The sequence below is a fragment of the Poeciliopsis prolifica genome, unplaced genomic scaffold (genome assembly GCF_027474105.1).
Source record: "Poeciliopsis prolifica strain line A6 unplaced genomic scaffold, Auburn_PproV2 SCAFFOLD078, whole genome shotgun sequence".
Classification (NCBI taxonomy): Eukaryota; Metazoa; Chordata; class Actinopteri; order Cyprinodontiformes; family Poeciliidae; genus Poeciliopsis; species Poeciliopsis prolifica.
The window spans coordinates 1,268,279-1,294,900 of NW_026562453.1; the positions used below are offsets into that span (position 1 = coordinate 1,268,279).

Below are 26,622 nucleotides of genomic sequence, written 5' to 3' on the forward strand. Positions count from 1 at the left end.
AAAACTGCTAAGTTTATCCGAGCCTCTGATTTTTCTGTTTTATTTGTAAATGTCTCTGTAAATACAGACATAAACAGAACATGTACTAAGAAAACACATTTTTACATTTAAAATAGAAACAAACCTTAGCTTTTACTACGACGAATAACCCGGAAGTCGTAGCGTGACGTAAGCCATGAACACAGTTAGCTAGCTTCTGAGCTAGTTAACGAGTAGTTGTTGTTTTCAGGGCTTGTCTTTTGTTATTAATCTGCCTATCAGCAAATATTTTTGAGTAGGTTTTAGTCGATATCGGCCATGGACGACGAAAGTTACCCAAGAACCCTGTAAGTAGTTTTAAGTGATCAATATGCGCGGTTTATTTCGCAGCGTTTGCTAACATCAAACCTGTGGCTAACGTAGCTCCTCAACCATCGATTACTAAACAAAAATCAACCTCTGGAGCTTCATTCACCAGGCTTAAACGAGATAATTAATGACGAAATAATAATTTGATGAACGTATTGACGGTAACTCTTTCTATTAGCCGTTTTTGGCGTTAGGCCTTGGATTTTATGCGAATAACGTCACAATTACGCTCCAAACCTCACCTGAAGAAGCTCAAAGCGACAGAAATAAGACGCTGTTTGTTAATTGGAATCACATTGTCCGGCTGTATTCGGACTGAACTGTTTTAACATTTTATCTCCTCCTTTAGGTATGTGGGAAACCTGTCCAGGGATGTTACAGAGATCCTGATTTTACAGCTCTTCACCCAGATAGGACCCTGCAAAAGCTGCAAGATGATCACAGAGGTAAAGATCCTGGTTTGGCTGCTGGCCTTCTGAGAAAAATGAAAACATCACGAAAATGTTCATTTATTAAAGAATAACTTAAACTCCTACAGATTGCTTTAGTGTGTCATGGATTATTTCTTACATGTAAGGCTGTGATCATGTCTGTTGCTTGTCTGTCGTTCCAGTCACTTTTTCCTTCCAGTAAACTTTCCATGAGCATGCCTGGGTGCTGCACCCTGAATTGCCAACCTTTTAAATAAACACTTGAAATATTACTGTGTATTTGCAGTGAATCTAAATAATTGAGTCATTTTAATAAATGAACTCTTTGATGTTATTTATTTATTTATTTTGCTTGTCGTCGTTTTTCTGCAGCACACAAGCAATGACCCTTATTGCTTTGTGGAGTTCTACGAGCGCAGAGATGCAGCTGCAGCCCTGGCAGCCATGAATGGCAGGAAGATACTAGGAAAGGTGAGAGGAAGAGCATTTAAATAAAATAAAATAGGCAACTCATCTAAATAAAGTTTATTTTGATTCTTGTGTGTGGTCGTTTTTTTGGGGGGGGGGGGGGGCGGGGGTTAATCTTTTTTGCAGTTTTAATGAGGTTCAATTATTCTTTTGCTTTCAGGAAGTTAAAGTCAACTGGGCAACCACCCCCAGCAGCCAGAAGAAAGACACCTCCAGTAAATTTATTATTATTTTCATCATTGTTTTAAAATTAGATTAATAATTATTTAGAATTTTTAAGATGATGTAAAGTATTTGCTTCTGTTTTTGCTTTTTCTTAGATCACTATCATGTTTTTGTGGGTGATTTGAATCCAGAGATTACTACTGATGATGTCAGGGCTGCATTTTCACCTTTCGGAGCAATCTCGTAAGTTCATTTTTTAAACATAATTATTACGAAATGCATGTTTTAGCATTTGATCTGTTAAAAGTTGGGTAAAAATTAGCTTTGTGAAGCTGCTCTGTTAGCCTAAGACCCACTGTGACCATGTTTACATGCATCCATCTGGGAATTCGATTCAACAAAATGCTCACAAGTAAGAACATTTTCTGATAAGATGAAGATCTGGTGTTGCTAAACAGATGCCCACTAAGGCTTCTTTCTCACTAACCGATATCTGACGGCCAAATTCTGATCTTTTTCATACAGAAATAAATAAATTAATCAGAAACATATCCGGTCTGAAAGAGAGGCATGCATCGTATTTCTGCACAGGAAGAATCCAGATGAGCGATAAATAGGTGTAAACAATGACTGAAAATGATAATTATAAGATTATTAAATAAGTCTGTCAGTGAAGTTCATCACGTCACAATCCCACTGCTGTCAGTTCTGACTACGCATCCAAACAGCCTTCCATACACAACATGCAGCGACTTCTCTGCTGTGTGACGTTTTCGTTCTGCGCATTCAGGTTGCTTTGTACGGAGGACTGATCTGGCCAAAATTGACAAGAAAATAAGTTAGTGACAAAATAAAATTTTAAATTACTAAATAAGTGAAGAATTAAAGAAATTGAAAATTAATAACTCTGTAGACGTAAACACTTTTGGAACTTTTCTGTGAACCCACATATCCTGATGCTGTTGAATTTTGCCTTTGTGAGGCAAGAAATGCTATTTCTGCTCTATATTCTAAATATATTTTATTTTCACAATTATTTATTTTCATGTTTAATTATTGTCAATTTTGGCATTATAAGTACTCCATAGACATCACAAATTGGATTTTGGTTGTTTAAATAAGTAATTCTCTTCATGTAGACATGGTTACTGGTACTAATACATATTTTTATTTTAAATATGAGCTTACACGCAGTCCTTTGCAAAAGTTTTTATTCCCTCAAACCTTTTTCATATTTTATCATCCTTTAGCTTCAAATTTCAATGTATTTTATTGGGATTTAGACGTTTGATAAATCAACTAAAATTACCACATAACTCAGAAGTGAGAGGAAAATGTTGCATTATAAAATTATTTATTTATTCTTTCGTATTACTTTAGAAATATTTGCAAATATATTGTGATACTTTTTCTTTTGCACATAGAATAAAACAAGCAGACAGATTGGAGACATTAATAGTTTTACTCTTTAAATAAAAAAAACAATAAAACTGAAACCAAGCTGAAACAAATCACTTGGTTTCAGGAAAGTGACACATTTTTAAATGAAAAAAGATAAAGGTTATAAGAAGCTTAAATAAAATAATGACTACATCAAAGGTGGTTTGTTTATATTTCACTTGTGTAAACTTGTTACTTTTGGTTGCAAATAACTAATCGGATGAATCAATTATTTAAATAGTCAAATTTATTAATCGATTAATTACTCATTGGAGTTTACAGGTTCTAAAATTAACCATTTGCTGAAACAAATCTACATATTTAAAGCGAGAATTAAGTAAAAAATATATACATCATGCAATTTAGATGAAAATCTTCTTTGTAAATATTTTCTATCCAGACTCCAGTAGACATAATAAATACTGCCACCTGCAGGTGAGAGTTGGCATTACTTTAATCCAATGATTTCGAGTCAAAATTTAAATGAACTCACAATTATGAATTATTGCAAAACAAAAATTGTGGGTCAGACGATTTTGTGTGGAGGGTTGAACATTAAAGGAGCAAAGAAATTAGATCTAAGCCCACTTTGGAGGAGCAACAGAAACCCACAGCTCAGATGGGTAGAACAGCAGTATTAAAAACCATAAGAAGAAAAGTTTGGAAACACGTGAGAGAAGGTGAAACATTTTTGGCAGAAAAATTCCTACTGCACCCAAACTCCATGTTGAAACACAGTGGTGGCAGCATCATGATGTGTGGATACTCTTTTTGCAGACAAATGAAGGATTTCTTTGTTAGAAATGTTAAAAAGTGCATAAAATTGTGCATTAATTTGTGGTTTTCTCTCACAAAATTCCCTCAAAAACAAATGTAATGTTTATCAAATCATAGATTTAAGATGCTTAAGGTGAAGGAAGACTTTTGCAAAGCAGTGTGTGTTTTTAACCACTCTTAACAGATTTAAGCAGTCGTAGGGGTTGTGTGTTTTATGGTTTGTGCATTTAACCGGTTCCTGCGTTTTATCGTCATGTAGAGCGCGGTAAGTGAAGCGAGCGCTTCAGAGCAACATCCAAGCTTTGTGTGTGAACCTGAACCGCCTTTAAAGTACTTCTTCACAGTGAAGTTTTAATAGCCCTTTGGTTATTTTACAGAGATGCTCATAGGATTGGACAGCAGCTTGAAGGCTAACAGCAAGGAGCTGTGCACTCTGGAGACTCAGATGTAGTTTTTTTTTCTTCCTCTATTTATTACATTTTTTAATTCCCACATGTCTTTATTTGCAGATACAACAGTGTTATTTATTTTTTTCTTATTTTTTTATAACCTCGACAGCTTTGCTTAAATTGTCTCATTTTTTGATTTGTGTAGTGTTGTTTGTAGATCACTGATCCTCTTCTTCCAAAATTTTCTGAAAATGTCAATTTCTCAAAATTTACAGCTGCCCAAAGTCCAAACGGCATAATGGTGGTAAAGAATTGACCAGGAAAATTCAGAAATCTGTTAACAGGCCACGTATGCCATTTAATTCCTTTTTTTCTTCTGATATTTCATATTTATTTATATATATATATCTATTTACATTTCTGTCTGTAGGAATAGCAGTTACAGCAGATTTTAGGAATGCATGGTAATCTGTCAATTTAATCTCTAGGATTGAGCCAAAATGTGGTGAAATAACTTAAAGTATACTGTAGGCTGCATGTATTTGTTCATGTTTGTTTAGAAGAAGTCAGCAGTAGGTCATGTTAGCTATTTTAATCCACTGTAGGTCAGAATAGAGGAGTTAAACTCTGTGTTTGCGTGGTTCCTATTTTTTACTGAGGACTTTCTTTCTAAATTTTGCTGATTTAATTTGTTTCCTGGTTTTCCCCTCAGAGACGCTCGTGTCGTGAAGGACATTACAACTGGCAAATCAAAAGGGTATGGATTTGTGTCCTTCTACAACAAACTGGTAAGGCTTCAGTACAGGAACACAGACTGAAGGTTATGTTTTTCCTTTATTATTCTACCTTTTTAAAATGCTCAGAACAGATGAAATGATAGTCAGCCAGTGCCACTACATGTCACACACCACAGTTTTCTCATTGCCAATGCCAGTTTTTTAAGTTTTGCAGAATTGAAAACTGTAATTTCTGTAGTTTTTTGTTGTTGTTTCTGAAGAGCGGCGCCGTTCCTCTTTTTGGCTTTCAGGATGCAGAAAATGCGATCTCTCACATGGCGGGCCAGTGGCTCGGAGGGCGGCAGATCAGGACCAACTGGGCGACGCGTAAACCCCCGGCCCCAAAAAGTGCTCAGGACAGTGAGTATCGACAGGAAGTTATTCATTTAAAGTCATTTACTGCCATTATTTTAATCAATTACGCGACGATTAATCGATCAATATGATTTTTTTCCCCACAATCAACAGAATTTTTTAATTTAACCACTTGCGGTTCTTTCATTTGTCAGTTTTTAATAAGAATATAAACATTGAATTTCCTAAAATGCAATGACATAGCATTTACTGAGTCTTTCAAATTGATTACACTTTAAAACTCATTCATGTTCACACCAAACTCTGTTAAAAATGCAACAAACTTTCTACAAATGTTGCCAACACAGATGTCTCTGTTGCTTCCATTGAGAGGATGGAATAATCTGTGATTACAACCCTGTAATCTACCATAGAGCTGAACGATTAATCACGATTAATCAAATAATCATCAACAATTTTAGTAATTGATTAATCATAAAGAGGCAGATTTCTGGCAGAGTGATACATTCAGAGAAGTAATTATACCAAAACTGTTAAAAAGGGAAACATTTTGCATTTAAGATTTTAAAAAGTTCTCTAGAAAACGTGTCTGGAGAGTCCGGTTCGTTTGGGCTCTGAATGCTAATCGAACTCTAAAAACTGAACTCTGGTTTGGTTCAAGTGCAAATGGTTTGGAGCATTTTGTGCTCCAAAAGCAGGATGTGGTCTGCAGCGCAGGGCATTCTGGGTAATTGCAACCAAAACAAACATGCTAGCAGGAGAAATGGCTCGTGGTCTTTTTCCAAAGCCAATAAAGAAATCCGTCAAACACAAAAATCTGACGCTTCTCCATTTTAGTTTACATTTCGCGAAGAAGGAAGCTGCACTGGAGGTTTTTGCTTGTTTCCTTCAGTGGTTCTCGGTGCAGCGCCCCCACAGGTGAGGAGGGGAACAGGTTTTTTTGAAAGGTTTGGTTTGTTTGAATCCCTACAGCTGAAAATGTAACAAATGTTGCAACATGGGAAAACCAGCCTTTGAACCAGGGCCTTTTCCATAGTACCCTGATCATCTTATTCAGCCTTGATTCCTGCTGTATCCGGACCTCCAGCGTTAAAACAGTGATCTCTTCATGGATTGGCTTTTAGTTCTGTGTTTGTTTTAAAATTTGTTGTTGTTTTTTGTCAGATGGCTCAAAGCAGCTGAGGTTTGATGATGTGATGAATCAGTCGAGTCCACAGAACTGCACAGTGTACTGCGGCGGGATCCAGTCGGGTCTCACAGGCGAGTGCCACATTCCCCGGAGGCCATTGTTCCAGCATGTCGTCACTCTGTACTTATAGGTGTCCTACCAGTTGCCAGACTGGAAGAATCAACCAGAATAACATGTTTGTCTCCTCTCTGGTTCTTCCAGAACATCTGATCCGACAGACGTTTTCACCATTTGGTCAAATCATGGAGGTCAGGGTGTTTCCTGAGAAAGGATATTCCTTCATCAGGTATTATTAGAGCTAATGGCAGCGTTTAGCCTCCAGAGGTCAACAGCAGCAGTGACACTGCCTGTGTTCTGATTCGTTTTGTTCTTTTTGTATTGAAGGTTCTCCACCCATGACAGCGCTGCGCACGCCATCGTCTCTGTAAACGGGACAGTCATTGAGGGGCAGATGGTGAAGTGCTACTGGGGCAAAGAGTCTCCTGACATGGCAAAAAGCCCTCAGCAGGTTGGTGTTAAATGACGGGAAACAGGCGACACCTGAACTGAACATGGCAGCATCACCAGAGAGGCTGGACAGAGCTAATATGAAAATACAGGACAACATTTCCCAGTTATGTGGTTCTTTGTGTTGCTTTATCATTTAAAATCCCAATAAAATATTTTAAACTTTGTGGTTTATTTGGACCAAGAGGTATAAATACTGTATTTTTCTAAATTTAATATTTCCTGATGATGACTCCAGCGACAGTGTTTTATTGTCACACAGTTGTTTTAAAAGCACCTGAGAAAATGATGTTTGTAGCTAAATTTGGCGTCTGTCCATTAGTTGCTGCTGCATCAGTGATTTTGGTTTTAATTTTTTACAGACATCATTGTTTTATTTGTGCCAAACAAATTAGTCCCTGTGCGGCAGACAGACTGTGGAGTCAGGATTTTGGCAAGAGATTCAGTTCAGGTGTTTTTGTGTTTCTGCCTCCCAACTACGACACATGGTCACTGGAAAACTTTGACCAGTTTGATTTATTTAATAAATAACTAAAAATCTGACACAGATTTCCAATCACTGGTTTTTCATACCATTTCTATCTTTGTGACGTCCTTTAGAAGTATTAATCACTAGAGATGAAACAATTAATCGTGATTAATCGACTATCACAATAATTGAACTAATTTAGTAATCAATTAATCGTTAACTGGAGTATACAGATGGAAAATAGAGGCCATTTGACGAAATACATTCAGAGGAGTAAAGTTGTACAAACTATCAGTTTTGTATTTCAGATAAAAACACCATTATTTTGATTGATCTTTTTTTTTTAAACTGATCAAGTGGGAGTTTTATCTTCCCCCATTTCCATTTACTGAAGGGAAGCTATGTTACATTTTAGCCAGTAAAATGTTTTTATCAAAAAAAAAGAATCAAAATATTTTAGTTTATTTGCATCTTTTAAAGTACTTCAAATGTGTACGAAGACTTGAGTATAGGGTCGAATCGATTAATTGTGATTAATCGATTACTGAAATAATCGTCTAATTTGGTAATCGTTAACTGGAGTACATAGGCTCAAAGAAAAAAGGCAGTTTGGTGAAAAATAAAACACATTTAGGGGAGTAATTAAGTTAAAGCTGTACAAAAAATAGACATTTGTGTTTAAAAAAAACAAATATGTTCGACCCAGAACTCCTCAAGTGGCAGTTTTAGCTTCACCCAGTGAAAATACTGTAAAAATACAAAAATCTCCCTATTATTAAGCATCTTTTTCTGTTTAGATATTAATCAGTTAATCCAGAAAGTAATCAATCGATCAGCCCTGGTCAGCAGAAAAGGTTGAACTTTTCACATTTTGCACTTTTCAGCTGCAGATTCGTCCGAAATGAATGTTACATTATCGGATTTTAGGACATAAGATGTTTATTTTCCTCTTTTAGAAATGGTCAGATGAAAAATCTTCTGAATGAGTCATCTTTTTTAAAAACCAGTTTTAAATTGAATCAGATTGTTGATCTGATGAATTGCGTTTTGTGTCAGGTGGATTACAGCCAGTGGGGCCAGTGGAGCCAGGTGTACGGGGACCAGCAGCACCAGTACGGCCAGTACATGGCCAACGGCTGGCAGGTTCCCTCCTACAACATGTACGGACAGACATGGAGCCAGCAGGGATACGGAGCCGAGTGAGTTCACTTCCGCTGCCATTAGGACGCCGTCTCTTTAAGAAGAATCCCTGACAACAATTTACCATATATGGAGTTCCTACTGTGGAATGGAATACAGATTTAATTTTGAAGATTTACTTTTTAATTTCCAGGCTTTTTTTTTTCTGTAAATTTTCTTAAAACTAAAATTCAAACACAATTATTCAGGGTTTTTAAAATTCTTCAAAATGGATGAAATTCAATTAAAATTTTATCACAATATTTTGTGGGACTATTATCCTAATAAAAATTACAATAAAAAACTGTTTATTGCTTTTTTTCTGTAACAGTGTTGTTGTTTGAGGAACGTTCCCATTTTTGTTTTTTTTAGATCAGTCACATTAACAAATGTGATTCATGTAATTAAACTGCAAATTGTAACTGAATTTAATTGTATTTTCCAATTAATTGATGCGTTCATTGACCAAACGTTGGAAAGAAGGAGTAAATTAGAGATGCACGATATATTGGCACCAACATCGGTATGGAACAACATCAGTCATTTTTTAACCAATCGGAATTGGTCCGATAAATGAAACCGGGCCGATATATAAACGACCAGAAGTTATTTTTATCCATTTGAGGTTGTATTTTCCCCAAAGGTGTTGAAATGGTAGTGAAATCTGTATAAGATCAGTAGATATAGAGATATATCGGAAATATTAATATTGCATATTAATATCGACCCAAATGTTCATATCTGTGCAGCTCTATAGTAATTATAACAATACCGATAAAAAGGACAGTTTGGGGGTTTTAAACATGGTTAAACTGAATTTACTTGAGACCAGAATGAAACATTTTATCTTCCAGTTTTTGGTCGGAGAGAAACGATAAATTAGGCAAAATTATTGCGCTTGTTTTAATTTATCATGCAGTCAATTGATTTATTGCGACAGGTAAAGTTAAAAGTTTATTTTGTTTCCTATGTTTGTATTGTTTTACATGTTAAAAAAAAAAAAAGAATCAGAAATCATGTAAGTAAAACGTACATAAAGGGAACAAACTTTCCCGACTTTTTCAACTCTGCTAAACGTTTAGTAAAATTTCACTGTTGAAACTGAAATATTGGAGTAAAATATTTGCTGCTCTGCTCGGCCTGCAGGCAGTCGCAGTCGTCAGCCTGGATGGGCGGCTACGCCTCGGCCCCGACGCCTCCCGACGCCGTCGTTTCCAACGTGGGGAACTTCAACATGGCCGGCTACCAGATGCAGTGAGAGGTTTCCGACCCGAACACACCACCAAGGGAAAAAACAAAAACAAACGGCACTTTTCATCCGGACAGAAACGAAAGAACAGGAGTCGTATTTATACAGAGTTTGGTCGTTAACAACCGGTTTTATAAATCACTCTCCTCCTGACTCAGAACTTTGTTTATATGGTGATTATTTACAATTTTAATGTTTTAGAAAAGGAAAACCAAAGCAGCGAACCTGGCCTGAATACCGAAGGATAAACCAAAACTTTAAACATTTGAAGTCCAAACAAAAAAAAAAAAAAAACATCCAATAGTCACTAATTTTGCTGTTTTTAAATCCAAAACTTGACATTTCGAAACACTTTGGGAATGTGATGAATTTAGCAGCATGAATGTTAAATCATCTTCCCTCCCAGTCTGGAAATGTTTTTTACAAATATATTTTAATGGATTCACTAATCGGGAAGTTTTTCTAAAACACAGAACAAACTTTTTAGTTTCTCCTTCTCATGTCGGGTTTTGATGCAGTTTTGCATAAATCAGTCGTTTATGAAGATTATTATTCGGCTGCTTCGTGTTGCTCTTCAAAATATGTCAGAAATTTAAGTGGAATTTTTGTTTTCCTGAATAAAGTTTGTGTACAAAGAAAACCTAAGAACGGTATCTTTTTAAAGGAGTTTATGTTCATCTTTTGCAGTGGAGGGCTTGTTGTTTTCAGACGTTGATGGTTTTATTTTGGATGATAGTTTGAATTTGTGCAGTTGAATCTGGAAAAGGCTGCACCTTTATAGTCCCTGTGTAAATAATATTAAAACTTGGTAGAGGTGACAGGCTTTGTGCTCATTTTGAAGCAGTTTGGTCAGAGGAGCTCTCTCTTTTTAAATGTTGTCTGGTTGGCAGCAGGATTTATTTAGCTTTCATTTGATGCTTACAAAATTGAGCAAGATTTTACATTTTAATTTCCAGTCAAATTACGATAAAACAATTACTTGAATCCTGATGTTTTGAGTTTTACTTGTGCTATTCTGCATGGTGTGTCAGAATTTAAAGGGCATATATCAGCATTTTCACCAGGAAGATTCATCAATAAAAATTGAGAAAAAAAACTTAGAAGTTGCTCAAAAGTGATAAAAAATCTCCATCTTGAATTTTAATCAATTGAATATTGATATGGTGATTTTTGAGGTACATTGGAGACTTAGCCATCTGGCACCCAACCTTGGGATTTATCTGCTCTTTCTGTAATTCACCACAAAAACCAAATATAGACCACAAATTTTGCCAGATGATGCGATTCTAGCTAAAATAAATGTACAGTGATTGTGTAAGCCTCACTTTTCCCAAATAAAATGTCTCTTACTACAATGCTTTGTGACCCGCCAGAAAGTTATCTTCAGGTTTGTTATTTGCAAGCCAAGTTCTTTAGACCTAAAAGTGCTGGATAAGAGGAATAAATGCTGGTTTGTAATGATTCATTATCAGGGCTAAACATGCATGAGAAACTTTTGGGGATTTAATTCGACCTGCAGAAATCAGTAAACATTTTGTGGACAGATAAAAACAGCTGGAAAAAGAAAACAGATATTTAATTTCTGGGTAAACTTGATGCTCACAACCATGTCCACCTTAGCGGTGATCCGTCTTAGCCGGGTTATAAACGCTGTGTCCTCTTACTTTATTCCTTTAATTTATTTCATAATACTGAAAATAAAACATCAATGGTCCTCTTTTTAAAAGAGTTTCTTCAGGAAAAAAACAAACTGAATATCACAGCTTCCATATATGGTATTCACTTCCTGTTTAAGAGCAGTGTGGTTACCAAGGTGTTTTTATTGACAAAAATTATTTTAAAAATCTACTAGAGGGTTGTTGTTTTCAGTTTTTGTGGATTGAACCTCTGCTGTATGATATGTGCCCTTTAAGAAGCCAATTTCTGTGCTGAACGAAATGTTTTGGTTCTTTTCAGTTTTGAAGTGTTCAAGGAATCCTTTATAAAATGTACATAATGTTGATTAACACCCTCTAGAAGAATATTCTTTTTGAATATTTTAGCAGCATAATTTATGAATATGCCTTAATTGATTTGTTAATAAAGTCAAACGGCCGATTTGTTTTGAAAACGTTGAATTTTTCCTCGTACCTGTGTGTGTGTGCCATTTCCTGTGTGCAGCAGGAAGTGGCTGAGATGCTCAAACGAATCTCAGCCACTTCCTGCTGCACACAGCAGGAAGTGGCGCGAATGTAATTATTTTTTGGAGCTGTTGAAGTTAGCAGAAAAGGAAACTCAGTCACTTCAAATAAAGGAGCATTTGTACCTCGTTGTTCAGGACGTTTATTAGACATGATGAATGTTTTCTATGAGGAAGTCTGACAGCAAAACACAAACACTGTAAAACTGCATTTTATGCAACATTAACAGATTGAATCAAACTAAAGAGTTTTAACTTACAGGACAATATTTTTGCAGCTCACTTCTAAAGGCCTCATAGGTCTAGTCAAAGTAAACTACTATCCAATATATAATGAGCTTTTGTGCTCATTCTGAAAAAGCAACACGATTAGAATATGAAGTAAATACATTTTATTTTTTCACTAACTGTGCAGATATTTATTTTGCAACTCAAATGGTTCAATCGTAGCGAAGAGAAAGTTTTGATCTCAGGGACAGAAACTAAGTACACCCCTGCTGCTTCTGAATGGGTGAAGAGGGGGAGTTAAGTTTATTTATTAGCGTTAACACCATTAAAGACATACATTTTAGTAGTTATTTGCTCTGAAACAAATTTTTGGCACAACTGATAGAGATGCAAACCTTTACTAACAGCAGAATAACCTCAGAACAATTTACCAGCCCAGCAGGAGCTTTTCTGCTACCAGCGGTGTAGAAAAGTTACAGCTCAGGGTGTACTTAGTTTTCAGAAACATGGCCGTGCCACTGGAACCAGCTAAACATTAATCTGCTTTTGGTCTCTGCTGCACAACGGCGCATTGAGGCAGCTGCAGATGGGAGAAAAAGTCAATTGCTGTCAAAATAAGTCAAGTTTTTAAATTGGTCTCAGAAATTTTCCAGAAAATAAACATGGAAATTTGGGAATTTGAAGTCAACAAATTTTGATATTAAAAAATTCTTAGGGTTACAAAAGTAAAAAAGAATAACATTTTTCAAATTTCCAGTTTTTCCAAGAAAATCTCTTATTTAAAAATTAGAGTTTTTTTCTAGAGAATTTCTGACTTTTCAAGCTCAAAAAATTTCCAAGTCAAAATGTTTTAAACCTTTGAAATGCAGACATTTAAAAACAAAATTCCAGAGCATTTCTGATTAAAAAAATTATGACTTTTTTAATTTCCAAATAACCTCTAGAAAATTTCTGAGTTTAAATAAAAAAAAGGTTTTTTTCAATAAAATAAAAAAAATTTTAAAGTCAGAAAATTTCCAAAATGTGAAAAATTTTGACTTTTGAAACTGACAGATTTGCACTTTGTTCCAGATCAAAGACCTTGGATTTGTTTTCCAACTTTTCTGAAATAAATCTCAAATTTTCATTTATTTTCTAGAAAATTTGAATTTAATTTAAAATTACTTATTATTGCCTAACAAATTTTTGACTTTTCAAACACAAAAAATTTACAAAAATGTAATATTTTTGAAATTTCCATAATCTTGAAAATTCTGGAGATTAATCTTAAATTTCCTTCCTCTTCATCTGATGCGCCGTCGTTCTCCTGCAGTCAGATTGCTGGTAGGCGATACAATCATTATTACAGTATTTACACGTTTCCATTACAACCTGCTGGCGCTGACTTGTTTTCAGGCGTGATATTTTTCATCGCTTGCAGCAGGTTCCTCACATCCTAGACGTCAGCGAGGAAGATCGATCGGTCTGGGAGGAGAAAAGCATTTTTTTTAACTCTTGGAACTTCTATCCCTTTTTCAAAAACAAAATTTTACTTCAAATTTCAGGCTTTTAAAGTAAAGGAAAGCAGAAAACTTTTCCCTAATAGAGCACAGAAACATTTTAATCTGGTTTAATCTGAATACTTACGTGGTTTCCCGTTAATCCCAGTTTCTCCATGATCAGATCCGTCCTGGACGTGAGCGCCGCCATCGACGTTTCTATCTGCAGAACCCGCCTGCTCAGCCTTACAGGAACAAAACCTGATTTTAATCCGTTTCGTCAGCCACGTTTTATTTGTCCTAAATAAATCCGTTTTTACCAGAGGAACTGTTCCTGCGCCACGAAGCCTCGACTCTTTTCATCGTCTGAGGCCGAACGATTCTCCAGAAACTCTTTTCCGTAGTTCTTTCCCAAGTTGTTCAGCTCGGCGGTGAGAGCATCCTGATTTTTACACAAATCAAACAGAAAAATTAATTTCTTTAGAACTTGTGGCACTAAAATCACAAACTTCAAAATATTTATTGCGATTTGTTGTGACAAACCAAAAGGTCTAAAACCCAAAGAGGAACTTCAAATCTGATAATTTAATAAACTGACTTTAAAATTAAAAATTATGACTCCAGTCAAAATTATGATTTGCGTCAGAATATTTCCAAAAGTTTAAATATTTTTACTTTTCAAACCTAAACACTATTGAAAATTTCTGAGGTTAATGTCTAAATTTCTAATTTCCTTCTAGCAAATTTTCGACTTTTCAAGTTCAGTAAATTTCTAAAAATCATCTAGAAACATTTTTGACTTCTGAAATTTACACATTCCCAGGTTTCCCAACATTTTCTGAAATAAATGGAATATTTTTCAAACACTGTAAAAAGAGATGATTGATTTAGTTGGAAACAAACTCGTTTTTCTTCCAGTTGAATTTTCATCCTCGTTTGTTCGTCTACGTCCAGAACCTGGTTTCTGTCTCGGTCAAACTGTGAGAAAGCCGCAGATATTTCTTTATCTTCATGACCCATCCTGCAGATTCAACACAATTGTTAGACTTGATTTATGTCTAATAATAATAGTAATAAAACGTAATGATTTTCTGCCTCTTACTCTTTAAGAGTCTCTCTGAAATCCCTGAATTCGATTTCTCCAGATCCAGACTGTAGAGCTTTCTGAACGTCCGATATTTTCTCTTTTTTTAGTTTCAGCTTCATAAAAGTCTTCATGTAGCTCTGGAGTTTTAAAGAATCCGTGTCGTTAGTAATTCTAGTGTGGATATTAGATGATTTCATCCGGTCCGTACCTGTTTGATGAGGTCAGTAATCTGCAGTTCGTCCTTCTGAGTTGACAGCTCCTCTTTGACCTCTGAGTAAGTGTCATTGATGATGGCCAGGAACATGTTCTGGAAGGAAAAGCTCATGAACCACCGCTCAGATTTATCCCTAAAAACAAACTTTTGATGCAGAAATTCTTACCAGCAGGACAAAGAAAACAAAAAACACATAGGTGACAAAGTAAATGGGCCCCAGGACTCGGTTTGCTCGGTCGATTGCGTCGAAATCGAAGTCACCAAGAATTATCCGGAACTGCGTGAAACTGCAACAAAAGAAAAACCGACGGTTTAGTTTTTACAGTTAAAGTCTGTTTGGTAACAAGATTTACAGCAGTGGCTAAAAATATTACTCAAGTAAGAGTAGAACTACTTCAAAATAAAATGACTCAAATAAAAAATACTCCTAAAAGTATTTTTGTTCAATAGAGTGAATGTAATCGAGTAAATGTAACTAGTTACTACGCAGCTCTGGATATTTGTCACCACTTACATGCACTTGACGAATGTGCTGAAAGATTCGACCTCGGTTCCAAACAGCAGGTATCCGAGCTGCGCGTAGGCGAAGAAGACGATGAAGAACATGATGGCGAAGCCCAGGATGTCTTTGGCGCATCGGCCCAGCGTGGTGGACAGCTGCGTCATCGTCTTATTGAAGCTGATGTATTTGAAAATCTACAAAAAGACCAAAAGGTTCCTGTCTTGATGTGTTTTTTCCTTCATTACCCTGAAATGTTACAGCTAAAGGCTAGCTGTAACATAGCTAGCTAGCTAGCGTAGCTAGCTAGGGATCCAAACCAATCTGGCCCTATGTGAAAAAGTATATATCTTATATCTTTCAACTTTTCAGCAAGATATAATCTGTGTGAAAATTTAAAAATTATTTGCACGAGAAATTAGACAAAAACACTTGGTAAGTTTACCTTGATCCAGGCGAAGAACAAATTCACAGCATTCATGTTGTTATACTGGGTTTGCCAGAAAGCCAGGAATTCAAAATCGGCGTATGAATCCGGCTGTTCTAGCAGCGACCCGAGCAGATTGTCCACTTTGATGGTCCGGAAGACATTGAAGACAATCGCAACGATGGCGAGCTGAAGAGAAAAACGCTGTTACTTCCTTCAGGACGAAAAGCGGATCTGAATCTGGAACTGAATCTTTATCCTACCAGTATGACCAGTATGTCCAGGATGTTCCAGATGCTTTTGAAATAGGCAAACTTGTGTATCCGCAGCTCCAGAATCTCCTCCACGATGTAGTAGAGGATGAACACACAGAAAACCAACTCGCAGCCGAGGACAAAGTAGTCCCAGTGGGTGATGTAGCGGATCAGTTTGACGGTTCTGATCTGGTAGGACGGTACGGCGCCGCCGGTCGCTGGGAACTCCACCACCAACCTGAGAGACGCAAACCAGCCGGTCAGAGAACCAAAACCAGTTTGTATGAAACCAAATCCAAAATAAAGAAATTCCATCCGTTGCAACAGATAAACACAGAAAACCTTCTGATCATGAGAAACAACAAATGTACTGTACCTACTATTTAGCCTATTTTCATATGTTAATTGGGTTTTACCTGCTACTAAAAGTGCTGTATGTGCTGTACAATGGCTTCTGGAAAAGACAGATGTTTTGTTGTTGACTTACCACCCAGAAACCCCTTTCTGCGATCTTGTTTGTTGTGCAGAAGGTTCCACTTCTGCATTTCAAAGATGTACTGTTGTATAATATAATCTAAGAGTGACTTCATGCAAAACAAATCGAATAAATGTGTTTTGTATGGGCCATAGACCCATCCTGACCTGTTCAAGGAAGCGTAATGGATAATGTTGGAAAACTTCACCTGACTACACAGAACATGTTGATGTTTGCATTGTAGGCTGAGAAGTCGATGAAAACCGCCCTGGTTCCTCGGTCCATCCAAAGGTTTTCCATCAGTTCTGAAAGGATGTTGGCGCTGTCCTCCTTGGTCCGGCTCAGGTCCTGGTAGAACCCGGCTCCACTGTAGGTGGTCAGGAGGCCCCAGTAGGAGGAACCTTTGAGGTCTTTCTCTGTGTGATAGCGCCACCTACAGAGGAGGGAAAGTGTACTTCTCTCAATGCTCCCACAACATATATATATATATATACACACACACTGTATGGGGTGCCATTTGTAAAGTAACACCAATAATCTGGGCTGTTTAGCCTATCATAGTCAGCATTTCATTCATACATTTATAAATGTTGTCATTCAAAATTTAAATTTCACTTAGTGAGCTAAATATTTACAAACTAAATGCTTAGGTTCATGTTTAGTTAGCAAGAAAAATATCTTGGTTGCCAACTGAACCTTTAGTTTACCAACTAAGGATTTGGTTCAGAACTGAAAATCCACTTAGTTAGCATCATAGCTACAAATGTTAGCTTGCTGGGCTAAATGTGAAATAGTTGTCACTAACTAAATCGTCTGTAAGCTAAATACAAGGCTCAAAGCTAAATGTTTATTTGACAGTTAAAATCTTTAGCTATGAGCTAAATGTCCAGAAAGCAAGCAAAACAGTTAACTTAATAACTAAATGTTGAACTAAATATGTAGCTCAGATCTAAAGGTTTAGCGAGAAAGCAAAATAGCGAGCTTACAAAGAATGTATATAGTCTATAAGCAAAATATTTAGCCCAGAGTGTAAGTATTTAATGAGCAAGCTAAAGATTTAACTTGCTAAATATACAAATATTTAATTGCCAACTAAATATGCAGCTAAATATTTAGTTTAAAAATTAAATATTTACCTTGGGACTAAAAATTAATAATATTGTGAAAATAGGACTTTTTAGAATGAATCCCTATTCTTTCTCCCATTAAAAGCTAAATAACCCAGATTACGTCTGTTTATCTTTGACTGTGTCGCTTCATAAAGCCGCCCCATCGTTTTCATTGTTTCATAGGAGATGAGAATCGGCGTACGCAGAGCCGTTGATGAGGCCAAAGCTGAGGTCGTCCTCCTTCTTCTCGTTGTAGACGTCAAAGCATTCGGTAATCTCATCTTTAAAGTCTTTATAGACTTTGCAGGAGTTGTTTTTAATCTTAATCTGCCTCATCCGGGGAACTCCGAGTAGCATGTTCTCATAGTAGATGAACGACTGGTCTCCGCTGTCCAGGGACTGGTTGTTGTACCATTTGGTCCAGTAAAGCCCGTCCAGTAACGGACCCTGAGCGTACTGATGTCACAGAGAGAATAAAACGGAGACTGATTTTAACTTTAACTCATTTTCTCTTTTGTCCGACGGTGGATTAGAGCCACTGTAGACATAAAAAAAGGACTAAATTTAACTTTGAGATGAAGCTTTCTTTTAAAAAATTTACATTTGAGCTTGAAAAATAAAAAAACAATTCAAAAATTTTGGTAGAAATTTTTTTTTTAAATGTTGAGACTATTCTCATAAATATTCTAGAAAACGTTTGGAAATTTCTGAGCTCCAAAAATTGATTTTTTTTAAACTTTTGAATTTCAGAAAGTTTTGTATCAATATTAATACTTCAAATATTTTTCTTGAAAATGATCAACCTTTTAAACCTTAAACTCAAAAATGTAACTTTTGAAGCTCAGAAAGTTTCTTGTTTTTCTCAGATTTTTTTTTCAAGCTATTTTTTCACTTTTCAAACTCAGAAACATTCTTGCTCTTTCTAGAAAAGTTTTGGGATTCATGTCAAAATAACTCAGTTTTTAGGCAGGAATGTTCTCCTATTTTCTTCCATCTCCAACAGCCCTGATCCGCCATCTTACATTTCCGTCAGCAAACAAAACCTGGAAAAACAAAAACTCACGTCCCAGAAGTCGGCCATGTTGCCGATGGTCTGAAACGTGACTCCACTCTGGCTGGCCGAGCCCACAAACAGATCCGTCATGGCTTTGGTGAAATAATAGCTGCTGGAGCTGCTCATGCCGTAGGTCACTGAAAGCACATCAACGTAATCACATTGTTAGCACATTGTTAGCGCCCGGCGGGCTACCAGATAAGAGAACAAACCCGGGCTTTGTTCGGGTCGCCTCTGCGGCTGAAAGGATCCAGATTAGTCCCGGTAATTTGTTTGGATAAAACATGTCGGCTGGAGGCAAACAGCCTCGTCAAACAATGAGAGTTCAACCCGCACAAAGACAGAAAAAGAGCTAAATGCTCTTATCGCTAAAAGCCAAGACAGCAGCAGCAGCAGCTTGTTTCCTTTCACTGCGGGACAAAAGAGCATTGACAGGAAACTTTCCATCCAATTAGCCTCAGATTTACTCAAATTCTCAGAAATACCCATGGGAATTATGTAACCATCTTCCAAGAAGAGCTAACATTGAGTTCAGACAAACTGATTATTTTCTTACCGCTTTTTGTCCCAGATCTTCTCATGCTAACCTACATGCTAATACTAATGCTAATTCAAGTCTCAGAAACACTGTCGATTTAACAAATGAAAAAAAATCAGTTAAGAAGAAAAACATACAACAAAATGTTAGGTTGTTGTTTGAAAAAAAGGAAAAAAAACATAAACTAAGTTGGGAAAATAATTTGCGCCCCTGATTCATATGGAGGACCAAAATTGTCAAAATTAAAAATAGAAGCAGAAAACTACTTTCCTCTTCCTTTACCATACTTCAGTAAGAAATATATATACTTTGTTTTTCCTTTTTCATATTCATGCAGTTTCACCAGAAGATGTATATGTTTCCTTTTGTGTTTTCCCGTTTGTTCTTTTTACATTGCCTCTTCTCCTCTTTTTACTTATGCATTTCTGCCTCATTATGGAAATGAGATGAAAACAAAAAAGTGTAAAAATGCTGAAAATTAGCTCATCATGCTCTGAAAAATGTCAAAAATAAATACCATATTATACCACTTTACTCCTCAGGCACTTAAAATACAACAAAATAAATACAGCTATGTTTTTGATTTTTATAAAATCAAACTTCATATTAGATTTTTATTAGTAATTAATTTCTTAATATTGTGTGACACAGATGTTTTTCTGTTAACTTCAGCAGATTGAAGCAGAACTCAACTTTATCTAAAGAAGACGACAAAAGACAGAGAAGTTAAAAAAAAAATCTGAAACTGACGCCATCCATCAAGTTACCACAGCAACCACTAGACACAATAAGCTAAACTCGGATCAGACAAATATTTTTATATTTTATATTTAGGTTATGTTTAAAAATTTTAATAATTTGACACTTATGTATGTATGTTTTTAGAATTGTCATCATATTTACACTTATATTTTGTATTTTCTGATATTTTAGCAAAACTCAAAATAAATAAGTCAAAACTACAAAAAAACATGTTTGTATTATAAATATGTTTTAGCCAAAACTCCTCCACCTCTACAGGCAATAAAATATTTCTTCTTTAAAAAGAAACTCATCAAATTATTTATTTATTTATATCTTTTAATTTACATTTCTGATTTTGTATTTTAAAAAGGCTTAAGTGGTAAAATAACAAATCTGTACAATCTTTGATTTTGTACCTGATTAATCAATTAATAGATTTATTAATTAACTGATTACTAAAATAATTGTCTGCACCTTCAGATTTATTTAAAAACAAACATTTAGGATGAAACTAGTGGTAAATACTCCCCCTTATGATTTAACTAGGACGTTCAACCTGTTCAGAAATTCAATGCACCTACAGAGACAAACATCCAGCAGGAACACCAGGTAGACCAGCAGCTCCCTCAGGGTGGTGCGGATGAACTTTTCCCTGTTGTTGGATGTGTTTTCAGTCCAAGCTGTTCCCCAAAACGCTGCAGGAAACAAACATGCACAACGGCGAATTAGTCACTGTGTAAAGGAGAAAAGGAGTAAAGATCGCCAGAAAACTTCAGAAATGTTCAAGAAAAAAAATTCAGTTTGAAAAGTCTAAGATTTGCTGGGGGAATAAAAAAATGTGATTAGTCAAAAAAAATTATAGAAAAAAACATTGAAATTTCTGAGTTTGAAAAGTTAGAAAATTTTGTTAGAAAATAATCAGAAATTCTGAGAAATAACTCAAAAATATTCTAGAAAGACAGAATTTTTTCCTTCATTTTCCGAGTTTCAAAAGTTGACAGTTTTCTATCTTTGTTAATTTTCTGTTTCAAAAAGTCAAAATTATTGAAATCTGGAAATTTTCAAAGTTGCAAAACTCAAACATTTTCCAATTTTGAAACTGAAATGTCCAAGTGTTTTGTGGTAAATTTCTGAAATGAATCTAAAATTTTCAGATTTTTTTTTAGCAACTTTTCAACCTGTGGTGAAAAATTTTCCTTTCCTCCATTTTTCCACAGATAAAGTCACTAATCAGACAGAAGTCGATATATTTGTGGTAAAACTGAGTTTAAACGTTTTCCCACCTTTGATGAAGCTGCAGCAGCCTCTTGTCTCCTTCCCCGGGTTCTGGTCGGGGCTGCCCGGTTCCTCCTGCATGCGGTCCAGTGTGTGGCCCCTGGAGGTCCGCTGCGGGCTGCAGATGGTGCTGACCAGCGGCGCCGGGGAGCCGCAGTAGCCGTGGTTCACCCGGCCTCCGTCCGGCTCGGGTTCGGCTCGGCCCGTCAGGTGGCTCTCGGCTCGGTTGTTCAGACTCCTCATGCTGCCGGACTCGCAGTTTGCGGGAAAAGTGAGTGCGGGCGGCAAGTTGCGGCTTTTCAGCACCTGCGGGAGGGACGACGATGATGATGATGATGATGATGATGATGATGATGATGATGATGGAGGGATGACCTCAGAGGGATGAAGGAGGAACTTTTGTTGTAAAGCTCAGACTAATATCTAGAGTTGCGTAGTAACGAGTTACATTTACTTGAGTAACTTAAAAAATTCTAATAAAAAAATATTTTTTAGTTTAATTATTGGATACCTCTGAGAGAAAATCATCTGTTAGCGACAAGGATGATCAAAAAGGTTTTGATAATTTCTTAGTTTGTTTTCCAACATATCTCTGTTTCAGTTTATTGTTTGTTTGTTCAGTCAAGCCAGTGTTTCTTTCTATTTACTGATTCATTTACTTAAATGAGATTTGGATCTCATTTTCAAGAGGGACCTATAAATAGTATTTTTTATAACAATAGGTTACTTGACTATTATAAAATGTTACTATCTGCCTGGAAAATACATAATATTGCAAAAGCATTGCAGTTTCTGTATCACCTGTTTTTCTTTCTTGGAAAAATACTTCTTATTTTTAACAGGTGATACGTTTTCTGCCAAATTAAGTTGTTTAACATCCAAGGTTACAGCTACTGAGAGACATTTCAGTGAGTCTGACCCTCTGGTAATCGGGGTTGTCATTATTGATTAGCAGCTCGGGCGCTAACAGCCTTCCTCTAGGAAATCAATTAATTGCCTGTTGATTATATTCTCTGTCACCAGCTGCTCACTTGTGACTGAATTAATGAGGGGAGTAATTGAAATGTCACTAAGGGTCTCTGCCCCATTAGCATCAGAAACCTTTGACATTCTTCTCTCCTTTGTCTTCATTAGGTATGCAAACATTCATCCAGAGAGTTTTATTTCTGTTTACATCCTGTAATCTCATGTATATTATCAACATTTGTGTCCAGTGGGATAACCTCACAACAAACACACTCAGATTCACTCTTTTAATATGTCCAACACGAGACAAAAATCAAGCTCAATTCAAATTCAAAACTACTTGATTGATCCCAAATCAGGTGTAATCTCAGTCCAGAAGTTTCAGGAAGCCATCTTGTTGGCATTAATAATCCCAGATATTTTATTTTGCCTTGTAAATACATTTTGCTGACCCAATCATAATGATAAAGACTCAGATCATTTATTATCTGAGTTGTCATTTGTTATTGTTTAAATTCAAACAAAAAATAAAATTCACATCACATGAGGCTATTATGGTTTTTATACTGTCGGCACAAACCTGCAGCTCAGATCTTTGACCAGCTTCTCTGCTTTTCTCTTTATTACTCAGATCTTCAGAGAAACAGCTGCTAGCGGCGATGCTAACAGCGATGCTAACTCAAGGTCATTCAGTTACGAAACTTAACTCCCCGTGATTAAACTCACAATTTCGATGTTCTGTACTTAACAGCTCTCTAATAGCAGACTAAGTCTCCGCAAATATTGTATTATAACCGAAAAGAGAGATGTAATTTCTATCATACATATAGATGAGCTAAAACCCCTACAAATTACAATGAAATACTTCTACTTCCGGTGTGCGCCGGAAGTAGGACCCCGTAAGCCTCCAGAAGGAGAACATGGTAACCACCAACCGTCTATAGCAAGTTAGCCTAACTTTGAAACGAACTTTTAGAATAAATAAACCAAATTTTGACACACTTCACATGTATAACATTGTTAAAAAATGAATCTCTGCTACTTAATAGGTTTCCTTTTTCTCATTTGTGTTTTCTTTTTAGACTTTAAACGAACATTTTCAGATCAAAACATCGAGGAAAAGGAAGCAGCTCCTGTTAGCTGATTAAAAAGTGAACATTATGGACGTTATTTGAACGTTAAAGTTAATGCACAGCGCGTAGGGAGGTCTGTGTTTGGGTGTTCATGCTTCAGTGGCTCTGAACACAGCCATTACACACGGCCATTATCACGCAACAGAGTCTCATTTCTGTCTCCCCGCCTCCCAAGCCTGGACCTTCATCTGCTGCTTGTCCCGTTCAAACAAGTCCTGATTAAAGATTTGATAAATATATATAAACTTTCTTTAACTTCTTAAAGTTAAATCAGTTGAACAAATTAAATCAGTCGTTTTTGGGTCCATTAGACTTATGGAGTAAATTTAGAGTTAATCTCAAAATGGCTTAAAGTTACCTTTTAGGGCAGTGATATCCAAACCTTTTGTCATGGTAATTCTAAAAACTACAATAAAATTACAGTTTTTAAGAATATTTTTACTCATCAAAAATAAACTAAGCATACAATAATTGAAAACTGAAGTTTAAATCATTGTAGTTCCAAAACTTAAATACCTTTTCATTTTATTTAAAGAAAGACATCCAGCTTGTAAACTCTTTTGGGTCCAGATGGAGAAAATAAAATAAAAAAGTGGATTTTTCTCAGCAATAAGAACAAGATGTGGGTCTCTCTCTTTAAAAATGCTTGCTGTATCAAAGTAAATGAGATAAAGCTGATTTTTGAGTTTTGAATGGCATGTAAAAACCTCTGTCACATTAATTTATTGCCTTTTGAGAGAAGCCTACCTTATTTTGTTTCAGAAACAAACTGATATGTTTAGCAATCCTTTTTTTTATTTTTTAAAATTGTCAGTCCTGAGCATAATTAGTCTTTCTTTTTTTTTTTTACATTTCTACATTCAAGGATGCCAGCTATTTCTCATATATTTCAATAATTTTCTTATTTTTTATGTTTGTTGAAACATGTTTAGAAAATCCAACTGACGCTTCAGTTAAATGGGTTGCACTTGGTTTTAAACTGGTTTATTTTTATTTTTACTCCTCTGGTGACATAGAGAATATGTGTTATCTGAGAGCCCAGCAGCTCTGGGTCAAAGGATGATTTACTCCTCTGCACACTCTATGTTATCTCTTGTTTTAGCCGCTTAGCGTCATTTTGGCACTATTTAACAGAAAAGCCTTTCAGTCGGAAGAAATGAATCAACCTGGACTAGATATGCAGCTATCAATTAATGAGTTAATCTAAAGATGACTGATCTTATAGGTCGATTAACAATTAATTGATAAGCAGATATTTTGTATCAAGAAGGCCGACCGTATTTCCATAAGATAAATGGCTACATTTTTCATAATATAGTGAATGAAGAATGTCAATAGTACAACGTCCTGAGAAATGACTAAAAGTCTCACGAAGCTTTCTCACAAAATAATTTTATTATTTATGAACATTTTTAAACAAAATAGATGTTTGTAAAAAATAAAATCTATATTTAAACTCTACAAACATGCATCTTAATTCCCACAAAGACTCTCAATTTATCACAGATTGCACCACATTTTTGCAAGGCTGTTTAAAAACACATCCCCATGTTACATTAATGATATACAGAATTTACACAACAGAACATTTTCTATTTAAAAACAATATACAAAAAAAGATCCAAAAAAACAAGCCTCTTTGAGGCTTAATGAACTGCAACATAAATACATGACAGAAACAATACGAATGTATTTACTGCCCTCCAGACTGGAAGGAAGACCCTCACATTGTCCAACATGGCCGACTTTCAGAGGCAGAACTTGACACTTTCTGAAACTAAACAGGCTGCCTCTGTCGCAGAAAACACCATTTTGTATGAACAAACATACTGTTATAAAACAAAATGCTGACTTGAAACTATTTTTACACCTCCCTCCCCTCCCGCGCAGCGCCCTATGCGTGGACATGATCCAACTCATAAGAAAAGGAGGAGTGGATGTACTCCTGTCCTGTCGGATGCTCGTACCTCATCAGGCATGAGTAACTTTCCGGCTGCATAACATCCAGCTGCAGGTCCAGCCACTGCCGGTGGGGGGCCGCGGGCCTCCGGGTGTCAGTCAGGATCCTGTTGAGGGCCACGATGTAGCTGAGGGCCATCTGCAGGGTTTCGTACTTGGACAGTTTCTTGTCCTGGCCCCACTGCGGGACCACCTTCCGCAGGCGGTCGAAGGCCGTGTTCAGCCCCTGCATCCTCTTCCTCTCCCGGGCGTTGGCCGCCATCCGCCGCCTGGAGGCGGACTCCAGTTTCTCCGGAGCCTTCGAATCCGGCTCCGAGGACTCGGATCCGGAATCGCTGCAGCTGGCACTTCGACGGGACTTCATGATTCAAAGGCAAAACCGGTTCCAGTTCCTCGCTGGCCTTTAAGCTTTTAGCTCCAGAAAGTGTGGTGAGTCGGAGCTGCTGCGGCTTTTATAGGGCAGAGGGGATGAACAGGTGGAGCCCCGACTCCCTCCACGGGAAACACGGACCCACACCCACTCTAACAAACCCTAATGACATTTTAATTATCACAGCCCGGCCGTGCATGGCTTCACTCGGAGCCATGTGTCACAAACACCAAAAGTCGACCATCTGCTGATGACCCAAACAGAGAGGCAGAAACTGGAAATGATGCAGTTTCACTAATGAATTCAGGAGTAATAATAATTTAATAATATCTATTATTATTATTATTATTATTATTTTGAAAACTTTGGAAAAACTTGAAGGTTTTAAATGGGATCTAATCTGCGAGAACTGCAGATGAATAAAGTCGAGAATATAATATTATGTATTTCTTCTCGAAATATTCCCACTTTTCATATTATTATTTATTTCCGTAGTAGTAACTACTCAGTTATATTGACTTGAACAACTTTTTAAAAGTACTTTTCAAGTACTTTTACTATTACTTTTACTGGAATAATTGTAATTGTAACCTGCTTTCTATTCTTATTTGAGTGAAAATTCTGCATACTTTGTCCAATATAGAAACTTAAAGACACATTTTAGCCAAAGTGAGACCTCTAGTTGATACACCAGCTTTGTAGTTCTAATTGAGATTAATAAGATAAAGTACTATTATTTATTGTCACTAGAAGTACATTAGAACTTTCTGATATACACATTATTTACTGTAAGTGTTGATTTTGTGTGAAGTTTAATGTTTTAAAAGTATTTATTTTGCCTAAATTCTGTTTTTATTTTTAATTTAAGTCCCTAAAATTTCATTATTTGCACATAATATTTTTTCTACTTGATGACATCACTTTTTACTCT

The 26,622-nt window shown here is 36.3% G+C and overlaps 3 protein-coding genes across 4 annotated transcripts; 1 reads left to right on the forward strand and 2 right to left on the reverse strand.

Moving 5' to 3' along the window:
* Positions 1–16: 16 nt before the first annotated feature.
* On the forward strand, positions 17–12,006 carry tial1 (TIA1 cytotoxic granule-associated RNA binding protein-like 1). The gene is made up of 12 exons (XM_055021669.1): positions 17–326; positions 698–794; positions 1,152–1,250; positions 1,408–1,462; positions 1,568–1,655; positions 4,731–4,806; positions 5,046–5,154; positions 6,274–6,369; positions 6,500–6,584; positions 6,683–6,806; positions 8,331–8,473; positions 9,600–12,006. The coding sequence occupies exons 1-12, from the start codon at positions 298–300 to the stop codon at positions 9,709–9,711; spliced, it is 1,113 nt and encodes a 370-aa protein (XP_054877644.1). The 5' UTR covers positions 17–297; the 3' UTR covers positions 9,712–12,006.
* On the reverse strand, positions 12,001–23,057 carry pkd2l1 (polycystic kidney disease 2-like 1). 2 transcript variants are annotated; one of them, XM_055021666.1, is made up of 16 exons: positions 22,810–23,057; positions 21,272–21,569; positions 20,570–20,683; positions 18,716–18,843; positions 17,855–18,108; positions 16,752–16,976; positions 16,078–16,306; positions 15,833–16,003; positions 15,403–15,584; positions 15,055–15,175; positions 14,883–14,981; positions 14,690–14,811; positions 14,491–14,608; positions 13,908–14,029; positions 13,736–13,832; positions 12,001–13,573 (listed from the first exon to the last, which is right to left on the reverse strand). In XM_055021666.1, the coding sequence occupies exons 2-16, from the start codon at positions 21,504–21,506 to the stop codon at positions 13,538–13,540; spliced, it is 2,253 nt and encodes a 750-aa protein (XP_054877641.1). In that variant the 5' UTR covers positions 21,507–21,569; positions 22,810–23,057; the 3' UTR covers positions 12,001–13,537. The 2 variants fall into 2 exon arrangements, with proteins under 2 accessions (XP_054877641.1, XP_054877642.1); XM_055021667.1 differs by lacking the exons at positions 20,570–20,683; positions 21,272–21,569; positions 22,810–23,057 and adding an exon at positions 19,263–19,395.
* A 1,766-nt stretch (positions 23,058–24,823) lies between these two features.
* On the reverse strand, positions 24,824–25,728 carry atoh7 (atonal bHLH transcription factor 7). Its single transcript, XM_055021720.1, has one exon. The coding sequence runs from the start codon at positions 25,683–25,685 to the stop codon at positions 25,257–25,259; it is 429 nt and encodes a 142-aa protein (XP_054877695.1). The 5' UTR covers positions 25,686–25,728; the 3' UTR covers positions 24,824–25,256.
* Between the last annotated feature and the right edge of the window lie 894 nt (positions 25,729–26,622).

Coding starts and splice junctions, on each gene's coding strand:
- tial1 (XM_055021669.1), top strand. CDS start 298: ATGGACGACGAAAGTTACCCAAGAACCCT. Junction 1,656..4,730: donor TCACCTTTCGGAGCAATCTC/GTAAGTTCATTT, acceptor TTTTCCCCTCAG/AGACGCTCGTGTCGTGAAGG. Junction 6,370..6,499: donor GATCCAGTCGGGTCTCACAG/GCGAGTGCCACA, acceptor TGGTTCTTCCAG/AACATCTGATCCGACAGACG.
- atoh7 (XM_055021720.1), bottom strand. CDS start 25,685: ATGAAGTCCCGTCGAAGTGCCAGCTGCAGCGATTCCGGATCCGAGTCC.
- pkd2l1 (XM_055021666.1), bottom strand. CDS start 21,506: ATGAGGAGTCTGAACAACCGAGCCGAGAGCCACCTGACGGGCCGAGCC. Junction 15,585..15,832: donor TGTTCTTCGCCTGGATCAAG/GTAAACTTACCA, acceptor GTCTTTTTGTAG/ATTTTCAAATACATCAGCTT. Junction 15,176..15,402: donor AGCACATTCGTCAAGTGCAT/GTAAGTGGTGAC, acceptor CTTTTGTTGCAG/TTTCACGCAGTTCCGGATAA.